Genomic DNA, 12572 nt, shown 5'->3' on the forward strand with positions numbered 1-12572 from the left:
GCCAAACCACCACGCGCGATGCTTCCCCTCCCTTAATTGATGTCGACGTGGTCGTGTCTTCTTTGTTTGCCGCCCGGCCGGACTCCTGAGAGCATCTCAGCCGCGCCAGCGCTCCATCGCGTGAGGCCATATTCTCCTTCGGCAGACCCTCTAAATTTTGGAGCCTGTAAAACTAAGTAGTTGTTTCTGCGCGCGATTTGTACAGCGCGCTCTTTCCGGCGCTCTAAATATAGTGCACCAGATAGCGCTTTTGCAGCGCGCTCCACTTTACAGCACCGGTTACAACATCTGTTGGAGCAACAATTTACGTCTCTCGCGCGCTAAACTAGTTGTTTTTTTGGATACAGTGCTGCATACAGCGCCTGTTGGAGATGCTCTGAGAGCAACTCTAGCCGCGTTCCAAAATGCGTCGAACATTTTTTCCTTCCCAGCCGCGTTCCCAAAGGTATTTGGGATGCGCCGAATATTTTTTCCTTCCCAGCCGCGCCCCAAAATCTCCTCCTGTCCGGCGCCCAATACGGTGTCCGGCGCCCGAGCCCATTCATAGGAGACGCTCCGGGCACGCCGGACACAACGAAAAGCGAGGCGAGGAAACGCGGGACCGACGCGTCCGTGACACGGAAGTCTAAAACCCCATCGCCTACCTCTGGTCAAGCGACGTTAATGGCGCTCAGCTTTCCCAGACAACGCAGTGACGCATCTCGTCATGCATGGACGCGTGGCCATCCGCGCCGGCGTTTATTGTGGCCAACGCCCCGCTGCCGCCTCGCCTGCCGCCGATGTACAATAAAGAGCGTCCCTCCTTCCTTCCCCATTCCTCTCGCCGCTTCCAATCTCGCCGCACCCCCTTTCTCTCGTCGCACCTCCTTCCTCGGCGCCAATGTCGTCCTCCCGCAAGAACTTCCTCGCGGCGAACGGCTTCGGCCGCGGCAGCCTCACGGTAGCGGAAGCGTGGGCGTTGTACCGCGCGCGGTACCCTGTCCCGCCGGACATGCGCCTGCCAAGCAGCGGCGGCTGGAGGATGGCCGTCAACGGGGACGACGTCCCGCCGCCGCCGCCGGGAACCGAACGCTGGAGGGACGCGATCAGGACTCAGCGTGCTCGCCTCAGCGCCGAGGAGCGAGCCGATCCCACCTGGGCCCCCACTGGTAACGACGGCTGGTGGGCGGACTTCTTCCAGGCGCAGCACGATGCCGAGATGAACAACACCGATGGCCTCGTCGGCCGGAGGAACTCTTGGAATAAGCAGGGGCGCCTTCGCTTCTGGGCGTTCTCGGGCGCACCCTCCCGAACGTCGTCGACGGCATCCAGAACGGCACCTCAAGGTTGGAGATGCCGCCTTCGCCGCCACCATCTCCTTCGGCCGCAGCGCGCTGGCAGCCGAGGAGGACGTACTCATCCTCCTCGAGCTCTTCTGCCTCGGGGCCGGCGCGATCGACGCCTTCCTCGCACCGCGCCACGCCGTCCAGCGTGCCGAAGCGCGAGGTCAAGGAAGAGCTGGAGTACGCGACACCGCCCGTCTTTCGGAGGCGTGGCAGCAGCAGCGTCAACATCCGTGAACCAGCGCGGCAACAACATAGGCGCGCCGGCGGTGCCCTCCTCGTTCCGAAGCCGGAGGTGAAGGAGGAGCAGGACGACGAGGAAGCCGCGAAGGCCGAGCAGCTAGCGGAGTACGAGCGGCGGCAGCGCCTCATCGCCAGCAGCGACGACCCCGAGGACTGCCCAGGGTTGCATGCCGCGTTCCTGGCGTCCATGAACGACAAGGACACCTGGAGGGGCGACGTCGGCGCGGCCATCTCCATGTCCATCCACGATGCGGGGATGCCGCTCGTCGACCTCACCAACGACGACGAAGCTGGGCCCAGCGGCGCGGTGAAGGACGAGCCCGACGAGCGCGACAAGCAGGACGTCGTCCACGACGGCATGTATAACTTCCACCAGTACGACGACCCCTCTGGCCGCCGCAAGTACTACTAGATTAGGGTTTAGGTTTAAATTTCATCGAATTGCGTTCGAATCTATGTAATATATAGCAAGTTTGAATGAATTCAACTATTTTCGCTTAAATTTTAAAAATCTCAAATTCTCTTTGGGGGACGCGGCTGGGAGCGACGTCCCCAAACGCGGTACGAAGAAAACACATCCCCAAACGCTAAATCCGGCGCTGTTTGGGGATCGCTTTGGGGGACGCGGTTGGAGATGCTCTGAGGGGACCCAAAATATCTCCTCACCTATTTATTCTACTTCCTCTGTCTAAAAATAGTCAGTGGCAGACGCAGGAAACAATTAAAAGATGGGCACACTTTCAAAAAACAATTGTGCTTCCCAATTATGATCAAAATTTGCTAAATGAGTAATATATATGTAGCCAATATTTTTAAAAATTAAGGGTAGCATTTTTTTCTCAAATTTTGGGTGGGCCACGACCCTGAAAAATAGTTTTCTCAACTTTATCTAGATATGTGTATATCTCTAACTAAAATGCATCTAAATATATCTGTATGTAAATAAAAGTGAAACACCTATTTTTAGAGGAGAGTACCTTAAAATAGGCTTTCGTGCAGTCATATTAATATAGCTACCACCTGATACAATTGCTGGGGTCTCAGCACGAGCAAGCCTAAACGAAAAATAAAATAAATAAAAGAGAAAATAATGCTAACAGGGACAGCTCGATGAAACAAATATGGCCTGCAACCGTTGCGCCCTTTGACGAAGTCCCACCAGGCTCCTAGAGCTCCGAAACACCGCATACCAAGCAACACCTTTAAGAAGGCAAGGCATGCAGCGATGATGATGGTGCTACCCGGTTAGGTCCTAAGGTTTCCCACGGTACGCGAGGGGGAGTGGGCAGGGGTACAACCGACGTCAAGAAGGAACATCACCCCTCCAGTGTCGAAAGACTGCCAGGAATTCCTCTTGACCCCCAAAGGACCACTACCCAAAGGATTCAAAGTCTTCCACCCACCAACATGTGCCGCCACCATCGATCGTTGTCTCACTTCTGAACCGACATGATGCCTATAGTACGAAGAACAGGGGAAATCAAGGCCAGGTACAGCGGCGCCGCATCCGCGCGGGAGGGCTCTAGCTTCACCGTTGTCGCGGTAGCCATTCGGACGCGGCAGCAGGGCATACCAGACCCCTCTTTGATAGCGAGTACAATGATTCCAAACGGACGGCTCTTTGATAGCGAGTACAATGTATAATACTATGATCTTTTGAGAAAAAAAAAGCAATGATGCGAAAGAGACCATGACGTTTGGAAAATCCAAGGGTAACGATGGCGAGAACCTTGACGACGGACAATGTAGACAATATACTTTAAGTCCATTCGATTGATTCGTCGATGGTATAAAGCTGAAGAGAAGTTGTACGATGGTATTTGGACAAACGCACTTTGGCAGCATTTCTTTCCATTTGCCGGGTACGTATTGAGGAAACGTGTAAAAAAAAAAAAGATGAGGAAATCTTCTAGTGTCACAAGTCACAAATCCCCCCACCCCCTGTGCACTTTCTCCCGGCGGCGCCGCCGTTGGAGACCACATACTCCTGCACCGCCTCCGTCTTCCAGTCGACTCGCAGAGGCACCACCAGCCACCAGCGCGGGCGCGGAAAGGAGACGCCGCAATCGCAGGCTCTTGGGCTGTAGTTGGGCACACGAGTTCCATGGACGCCGCAATTTGAATCTGAGATGGAGCGGCCCCTCGCCGACGGGGCTCCTCTTCCACCAAGCATCCTCCTCAACCTGCAGATCTACACCGCCACAACCCGCAGCGAGCGCAACGCCACCACCGCCTCCTGCAGGACCGGCGACGGCGCGCACGACGTCCAGGTCACCCTGTGCGCCGCAGCCCCGCCTCGAGTCTCATGCCTCCAGGTCTACTGCTCTGGCCCCGCGCTCGCGCCCGCCTCCGCGCCCTTTATCATCGCCACCGAGGCTGACGTCATCCTCCTCGCCGTCCCCGTCAGCAGCTCACGGTACGACTATTTCGTGTACAAATTGGGACAAGTAGGTGAGGAGGGCGCGTCGTCTCTGGAGCTGCTCTCGGACTCGGACGCTGTCCCCGACTCCCTCTCGCTCGACGACACGCACGTCGGTATCCTGCGAAGCCGCCGCGACGACTTTTACCTGGTCGCCGCACTCTGCTACACTACCTTGCCCGGTAAGTACGAACTGTATACCTACAACTCCATCACCAGGAAATGGATCCAGAAGCCGCCCTTGTTCAACCAACGACCAGAGCACGCCGACAGCTACCACGTCAACCATACTGTGATCACCATCGGTGGACAAGCTGGCACCATGGGCTGGGTTGACCTCTGGCAGGGTATCCTTCTATGCGACGTGCTCCGAGAGGACTCTCGACTCTGCTACATCCCGCTTCCACCGCCACTGCTGTCAAGCAGGGTGCTCGAAGGCTGCCCGAGGAACGCCAGGGACATTGTGGTTGTTGATGGCCGCATCAGATACGTCGAGCTGCAGATTCGTACCAAGCCAGGTTCCGCCAAAGGAGGCGGCTACATTGCTGATGGCTGGACCATTGCTGTATGGAGCAGGAGTGCTGCTGATCCCCCCGACATGTATTGTTGGCACCAGGACTACATACTCCAGGCTTCTCAGATCTCTGTCGCAAACCAACTTGCAAACTCTGATTTGCTCCCTGTGCTTCCAGACAGCCAAGGCACAGTCCAGTCTATCTTGGAGAGACTGCACACAGGTCATCCCACACTCAGCTTGCACGATGACCAAGTTGTTTACCTCATGACCAAGGTCGACCACCGGGATGACAAGGCGTGGGTGCTTGCTGTTGATATGAGGAACAAGACACTGCAAGGAGTTGCTGAGTTCACCGCCGATAGAGTCCCGGGATTCAGTTTCACTTATACACACTGTATGATCTCCCAGCATATGGCTTCAGGTAACTATATTATACCAGAGCATGTCGTGTGTGAACGTTTTCACTGATCAGAGTAGATGATATGTACCTACAAGGGAAAGGGAAAGCCCTTATGCATATGAGGGGCTTCTTCGAACAGCTACTTAGGAGTGTTTGGAATGGATGTAAAAATAGTGTAGCCACCTAGTTCAAAGTTGAGCTGAATACGTGTGGACACATTAATTTTACACCCATTCCAAAGCACAATATGACTTACCCCTTCTTAAGTGATGCGTTCTTTATATTCTTAAAGTATTCAGGAAATAAAGTTTTATTTTTCCCATACTGCAGTTCTTCACATCGATACAGATGGGTGATGGCTGAAAAACTGCAAGCACGGCCTGAAAAAGTGGTGTCATTGCTGTATGCTTCTATGCCTAGACGGAAACAGAGCATCTATAAAATAACACCAGTTTGTTATTAGCCATAATAACATAAGCTTAGTCAGCCATTCTCTGGTTTTAAAGCTATATAAGTTAGCTACTTGAAGATGGTTGTTCAAATTAATGACTCTTGCTAGAGGCATATTGTTAGGGGATAAACATCTATAAAATAGGAGTCTCATGCTAAACAAGATTTCTGGTCTATCCCTCCCTTGTTCAATAGGCTTGAGGGTGTCCTGGGTCTTTTTAGGCGTTTTGCGCGCCTTGTACCAGCTACTGTGATGTAGTGTATGCCAACGAAAAGAATTATTGGTGTATAGATAGGGCGGAAGTGATCCGTACCTTTAATTTCTCCTATGTACTTAGGTTGAACGTTGGTCAGCTGATAAGCGTATTATATGTTTAAATGCAATATAGTGGTCTTGGCTATAAACAAACAAATCCGTAACCAATATCTGCTTTGACAAAAAGAGCAATTTTGACTTTTCCTTTGACAACAGAGCATATCACTGGGGTGCTTTTGCAATATTATAGACTTAGAATTGACCGATAGTCCATCTACGGTATCATCAGACTTATCTTTTGATAGTGATTTAGATGGAAGACTGCCACTATTTACTTTATGATCCACTTTACTTCTATTAAAACCTGAGCTATTTTTCTGGTTGCAGGTGAACCCTGATGGAAGCTGGAATCATTGTGCAAGAAGGTATGTAGACCCAACCCGGGCATGGAGAGCAGCAGGATGCTCAGACTTGAATACGCTGCGCAGGGGACATGCTCAAGTGTTTGGAAAGAAAAAAGCGAAGGACCTGCTGGTACTGTGGCGTTGTGTAATAAGATAGCTACCAATAGGTTATGGTTTGGTATTGAGGATTTACATGGATATTTAAACTTTACTCAGATGCTGTTTCATCTGTACTGATTTATGTTGGTTGTAGAGTGTATTTTCTCTTCCTTTCGTTGTCTAACTGATGACTTATTGCTGGATACGGATGGATGCTCATGTGGTGCTCACCTTCTACAAGAGCTCTCCAAAATGCTCTCAATCCAAGGGTGAGTCAAATGGGGGTCGGTGGGTTTAGTCTGGTGGTAGAGTGCTCACTTGTACTATATTTTGTGGCAATTTTTTGTGGTTCATGACATATGCTTTTGATAAGTTGAATTTATAATGTGGTGACGTTAACGGGCTCAAGTTGACGATGAGCTAAACAATAATGACTACTTGCATATACGAAGAGTATATACACAACTGAAAACCAAAAGAAGAAGAAAACAAAGGGTCTGATTGGTTGCTCACAACGAAATTTTGTTATTTCTGGTTTTTGAACGGGAGTATTGTTATTTCTGTTTTTGGAACGGGAGTAAAAAGTGTTGTTTCTATGACTCGGAAGAGGCTGTGAACCATCTTTTTATTTCTTGTCCTTTTGCTAGATTAGTTTGGAGAATCATTTTTGCTAAGTATGATATTCCACCACCAACCAATATCACAAATATGTTTGGAAATTGGCTGAATGGTATTGACAGCAAAACAAAAGCTAAAATTCGCAGTGGCATTTCAGTTATATGTTGGTCAATATGGAATTGTAGAAATGATATTGTGTTTAACAGGAAGGGTTCATCTAATTATTTGCAAATTATCCATATGGCTGTACATTGGATCTAGCTATGGAGTTTCCTTTTCCCGAAGGATAAGCGAGAATGTATGGTTTCAACCAGGCTACCTTGCGGCATATTAATCGGATACAAGATATTTAGATTTTTAAGATCCTGCCTTCTATTTTGATGGTTGATTTTTTGTATCAACCCTCTCTGATATGTAATTTATAAACATTACTATTTTGCTACTTTTTTAATAAAAAGTTGTGTGCATCGACTGATGCAGATGCCGGGGAATACATCCATTTCGAAAAAAAGTACAATAAACATGTGTTTCCTTGTTACCCAATAGAAGCAAAACTTCATTATTTTCTTACAATGAGAAGTGAAGCCTTAAAAGCGGGCGCATACGCATGCCCAAACTGCTCCTAACCATGATCTTCTCCATCGTTGACTGCGGGGTATCTGTCACTTTGTCGGCCGATGTATCCATACTGCACCTTGCACGCTGGCTTCTCATGCAGGTATATGTCCTCCAGATTGAAGGCTGCTCCCATGACAGCTCTTGCATAACCTAGAAATTTGTCTTCCGACTGAAACCCAAAGATCCTGAGCACGGAGACACTAGGGTGCTTGAAATCATATGCTTCCCATTTTGCATCCACGTCCTTCCTCTCCTCGCTGTACCCAAGCTTCCTCCTCTTTTCCTCATCCCAAATCCCTAAGCAGTCGCAAACCCTGACGCATAGCTCCTCAAGGGAAGGCGCACCTTGCAGAACGAACATTGTCCAAGTCAGACCGCATTCATTCGAAATGGCAGACAAATTCACAAGCCTTAGCTTGCTGAACACCCGCGACAGTTCTCTCGGGCCTTCAGGTTTGACCCAGATCTTCTCCTATTCAAAGCCGAGAGTTAGGTTGCTCACGATCGCTTGGCCGAGAAATTCACTCATCTTGAGCATCTTGTTCCATGAAACAGCCGTATATCTGATGCTCACAGTGTGGAGCAGCGGGACATGCCCAAAAGACAAGGGATCATGCAGAGACGAGGGATGCTCCGGTGCTCCCCCCAAGTGAAGTTGAGGGGTCATATTGAGTTTTTTTTTTAAGCGTTGGGCTAGCCCGAACCCATATCCAGCCCGTGTATACCCATATGTATGGATACGGTATATGTACGTGACGTTTAAAAAAAAAGATGATCACGTGAGCAGTTAATTAAGATCTAATCCGCTTAAAACTCGCCGATCGTCGTGCATGTGTCTTCTGTTGCCGCGATCGTCGTGAGAAGAAGTTGTACTCCTCCGTCATCGGAAACCCTAGCGCGAGCACGAGCTGGTGGTGGTAGGGTTGATCTTCCTCTCGGGAGGGATCGATCTGCCGTCGGCGCGCCGGCCGTCTCCGCCGTCGTGCACATCCCCTTCTGTTGCCGCGATCGCCGTGAGCATTTTACTCCTAGTTGGAACCCTAGCGCGAGCCCGACGCATCAACCGAGCTGGTGGGGGTAGGGTTCCTCTTCCTCCCGGGTGGGATCTGCCGCTGGCGCGCCGGCCGTCTCCGCCGTCGCCGTTGATCGCTCCAACCAGATAAGTGTTGGCGAGCGCGGCTAGGGTTAGGGCCGGCTCCTCTTGCCCTTGAGCGTGGCCTAGCGGCTTCTTCCTCCTCAGACGCATCGATCGACCCCTGTGGTGGGTGTAGGTTTACTCCGGCCGGCGCATCGATCGATTGGTAGGTACGTACATGATAACTCACCTCTTGTTGGGTCATTTTAACTTGTGAAAGAATTTGATGCGGATGTACTGAATTTGAGATTTTTGTTGTAGCTAGGAAATGGATGAGACGATGTCTGTTGTTTGTGAGGTAGAGAATGTTCCTGGAATTGGAGTTCATGGAGATGAGTCAGATAATTCTAGAACGGGGCTTGGTAATGAATCTTTGTCAGGGAGGGAGAATATTTTCGTTGGTTCAAGGTCAGATAATTCCATGAGCTCAGAGCATGGGATGGAAGCAATTATTAATGTAAGTGTATTTGATATATTCAATTTTTTTCATGGAAAGCAAATGCAGAAGGATAAATGTTTTAACATTGTCATGTTATCATTGAATATGTAGATGGACGACATTGACAATGATTATGAGAGAGATATTAGTGATGATGTTGCGTTGGATGAAAACAGCAATGAGGTACATGTAGTGTAATTGTTATTTGATATGCAATGAAATGAGATTACCATTACAAAGTGGGAAACAGTAATGAGGTACATTTACTTGTTGTCTTTAATTTTTGCAGGAAATATTTGGACTTGAAAATGTGTATGACTATTATGGTGAATCCGACGTGGAGAATTGTTTTTATGATGAGTCAGTAGTTGGCAAACATTATGTGGAGGCAAAGCCGTCGAATAGCAAGGAGGTACGTATTGGTTAATTATTTGTGGAAACCAATTTTTTTTAATAGCCACATAAAAAAAATTAGAGTTTGACTGCTATGTTTTTATGTGACAGTCCCATGTTGATGATGGTGATGACGCGAACCTCAGTCAAGCTTGTCAGGCAGAGGATACGATAGAGTTGTACATGATGATAAAGGAGATGACTTTTCCTAGTGAAGAAGCTGCATTCGAATTCTACAACAGCTATGCCAACGATAATGGATTCAGCATCAGATTGGATAAGGTCAGATATAGCCAAAAAAAATCGAAACATAGGCGTTACAGGCGTTTTTTGTGTTCAAGGGAAGGTGAGCGTGATCCAAAGTTGATGACCGAAGAGGGACATAGCCGGAGGCTCAGACCACTGTCTCGATGCAACTGTGAGGCGCACATGACTGTGAAGCTGAATGAAAAACTTGGTGTCTGGTATGTTGATAGTTTTGATGACAAGCACAGTCATACGTTAGCAAGAGCGGATGAAACACCTTTTCTTTGGTCGCATAGAAAAATCAGAGATCATCAGAAGGCTGAGATCTTAGCTATGGGAGCTGCAGGTATTAGGAAGCACACCATAATGGATTCCATGATTAGCAGAAGTGGATGGTATGGCGGCGTTGGGTACGTCCGACGGGATCTGTACAACCTTTGCGGCAAGGAAAAGAGGAAACTACTTGCGAAGGGTGATGCTGCCACGACCATAGGCATTATGCTCAGCAGAAAGGAGAAGGACCCAAGTTTTTATTTCGACTATGACTTGGATGAAGAAGGACGGCTGCAGAGAATGTTCTGGTGTGACTCGCAGTCTGTACAGGACTATGAGGACTATGGAGATGTGCTTGTGTTTGACAGCACGTACAAGATGAATCGCTATCGTATGCCATTCATACCTTTTGTTGGTCTGAACAATCACCGTAGGACTACGGTTTTTGGTTGTGCCATAGTTTCAGATGAGAAAGAAGAAACTTATGTGTGGTTGCTGCAAACATTTCTGAAGGCAATGTGTCAGAAGAAGCCTTTGAGTGTAGTTACGGACGCCGACTCAGCGATGATTAGGGCAATCCGCACTGTATTTCCCGATGTCTGGCACCGCATATGTTCTTGGCATGTTGAAAAAAATATGAAGATCCATCTCAGTCACAAGTCGTTGGGCGAGTTCCGGTCTATGTTGTACTATAGCACGTCCATAGCCGAATTTGAGCAGAGATGGCAGGTTTTTTTAAAAAGATGGAAGACAGAGAACACGGAAATTTGGTTGAGGAGGATGTACAGGAAGAGGCACCTGTGGGCTGCAGCTTTTCTGACAGAGGGTTTTTGGCTTGGTATGAAGAGCAACCAGCGGAGTGAAAGTCTGAATTCCTGCCTTCACCTGCACCTTGATGGAGAAATGACTTTGGTGGACATGATATTGCACTATGAGAATTGCATTACCCGCATCCGTGAGAACGAGGCGCATGATGACTGCACGGCCTCACAGACATTACTCGTGCCGTAACAAGCTGCAGGGATCTGGAGGTATTTGCTACCCACGTGTTTACGCCGGCAAACTTCTATATATTGCAGCTAGATTTGAGGTCAGTTGGCGGCATAGTGATTTTGGAAAGAAAGCTGGGATGTGGGTCTGAAACTTTTGTCGTGGCATGGCATAATAAACCAAAGAGGCAGTTCACCGTGGAATATACACCGGGAAATCCTAAAGAAACTATAAAGTGCAGCTGCAGGAGAATGATTCGAAAAGGACTCCCTTGCAAACATATATTCCATGTTCTATGTGTTATGCAAATATCTGAAATTCCAAAGTGTTGTGTTCTTCGTCGGTTATCAAAAGACGCAAGAAATGGACTGCCTGCTAGGCGAACGAGTGATATGTTTGAAGTAGGTTGGTCAGGTACAGCGGATAGAATTGAATATAGCAAGGTCAGTGTGTTATCCTCGCAAGCTATGCATGCAGCATGCAAACACCCAACACTTTGGGCTCAGTTACAAGACAGTTTAAAGGACGTGATAGCAAAGGCGATTGAGTACGACAAGGAGGGTACGGTGGGTGCTGTTCGATTTTTCTAAGCTCATTAGCAGTTGAACATGTGGAGGACCGAGAAGGAAACATGGTTAAGGTCCAGGATCCTATTAAAGTATCGAGCAAAGGTACACATAATTCAGATGATGACAACCGTCCCAAGTCTAAAAATGGAAGACCTCTATCGTACGACGAGCACAAAATTAAGTGCGGGGCTTGCAAAGAGCCAGGTCACAACCGACGCAGCAAGAAATGCAAACTTAACAACAAGTGAGTGCCTATAAGCTGTCCTACTTACATAATTCAACAAAAGTAGCATTTTATAATTAGCATGTAATTTCCAATCCAGGTAGTACAAGAACTGTTACCATTATATATGTACTCATGCATCATCTTATGTTGAATGGCAACTCTTATAGCTTGTACACGAAGATTTTTCCATGTTAAGTTGCATTTAATAGTGGCCTAAGCAGTGAGCATGCATATCTGTACACTGTGATAAAATCAATAGCTTTTCAGGTCTACATGTAACTACAATCAGCACTGCTAATTAATTATGCACGTAAACAGTTAACGTGGCCAGCTGAAGTTTTTGAAATATTTTGAAGGTTTAGCCATTATTCAGTAAATAAAACAGAAATGACAAATAACATTAATTCAACAAATGTTTCATCATTATCTCGTGGGTTGGGCTCCGGGGACAGGCTTTTGGGTTGGGTTTTTTTGTGACTGCGTGTTTACTGGGCCTTTTTACCGGCGGGCCTTGTCTTTCATTTTGTTGGGCCGTTCATATTTAACTCTGCTTCAAGCCTCCCATTCCTGGACCGGTCGGTTCTTCTCCATCCCTTCGTGTCGACTGTTCTTCTCCTCTCCTGGTCAACGTCGGAGCTTGTGGAGGTGGCCGTCTGAACCGGCGGTTGCAGAGAAGGGAACAAGGTAAATCCAAGCAGATCTGACGGTTTTAGTACTCGATCTAGTGACTGTGACGCTTTTCATCAATTCCTTGTCAGAGGAAGCCCTCTTTTTTCTTTCCTTTTCTATCCACCACCCAGATCTGGAAGTCCTTCTTTTGTATGTGCACGTGCTGCGCGGTCCTACTGGTGTGGTCCTTTTCTCGTACTTGTTTTTTTGTCTTTGTCTATGTATTACTTTCTGATACGTCTCCGACGTATCGATAATTTCTTATGTTCCATGCCACATTATTGAT

At 48.1% G+C, this 12572-nt stretch overlaps 1 protein-coding gene across 1 annotated transcript; it reads left to right on the forward strand.

Moving 5' to 3' along the window:
• The first annotated feature begins 3459 nt into the window (after window positions 1-3459).
• LOC127346124 (uncharacterized) lies at window positions 3460-6280 on the forward strand. Its single transcript, XM_051372661.2, has 2 exons — window positions 3460-4922; window positions 5995-6280. The coding sequence occupies exons 1-2, from the start codon at window positions 3695-3697 to the stop codon at window positions 6003-6005; spliced, it is 1239 nt and encodes a 412-aa protein (XP_051228621.1). The 5' UTR covers window positions 3460-3694; the 3' UTR covers window positions 6006-6280.
• Window positions 6281-12572: the final 6292 nt, after the last annotated feature.

The sequence above is a fragment of the Lolium perenne genome, chromosome 3 (genome assembly GCF_019359855.2).
Source record: "Lolium perenne isolate Kyuss_39 chromosome 3, Kyuss_2.0, whole genome shotgun sequence".
Taxonomy (NCBI): Eukaryota; Viridiplantae; Streptophyta; class Magnoliopsida; order Poales; family Poaceae; genus Lolium; species Lolium perenne.

Bases quoted from the DNA above. Each gene is read 5' to 3' on its own strand.
- LOC127346124 (XM_051372661.2), top strand. From the start codon at position 3,695: ATGGAGCGGCCCCTCGCCGACGGGGCTCCTCTTCCACCAAGCATCCTC.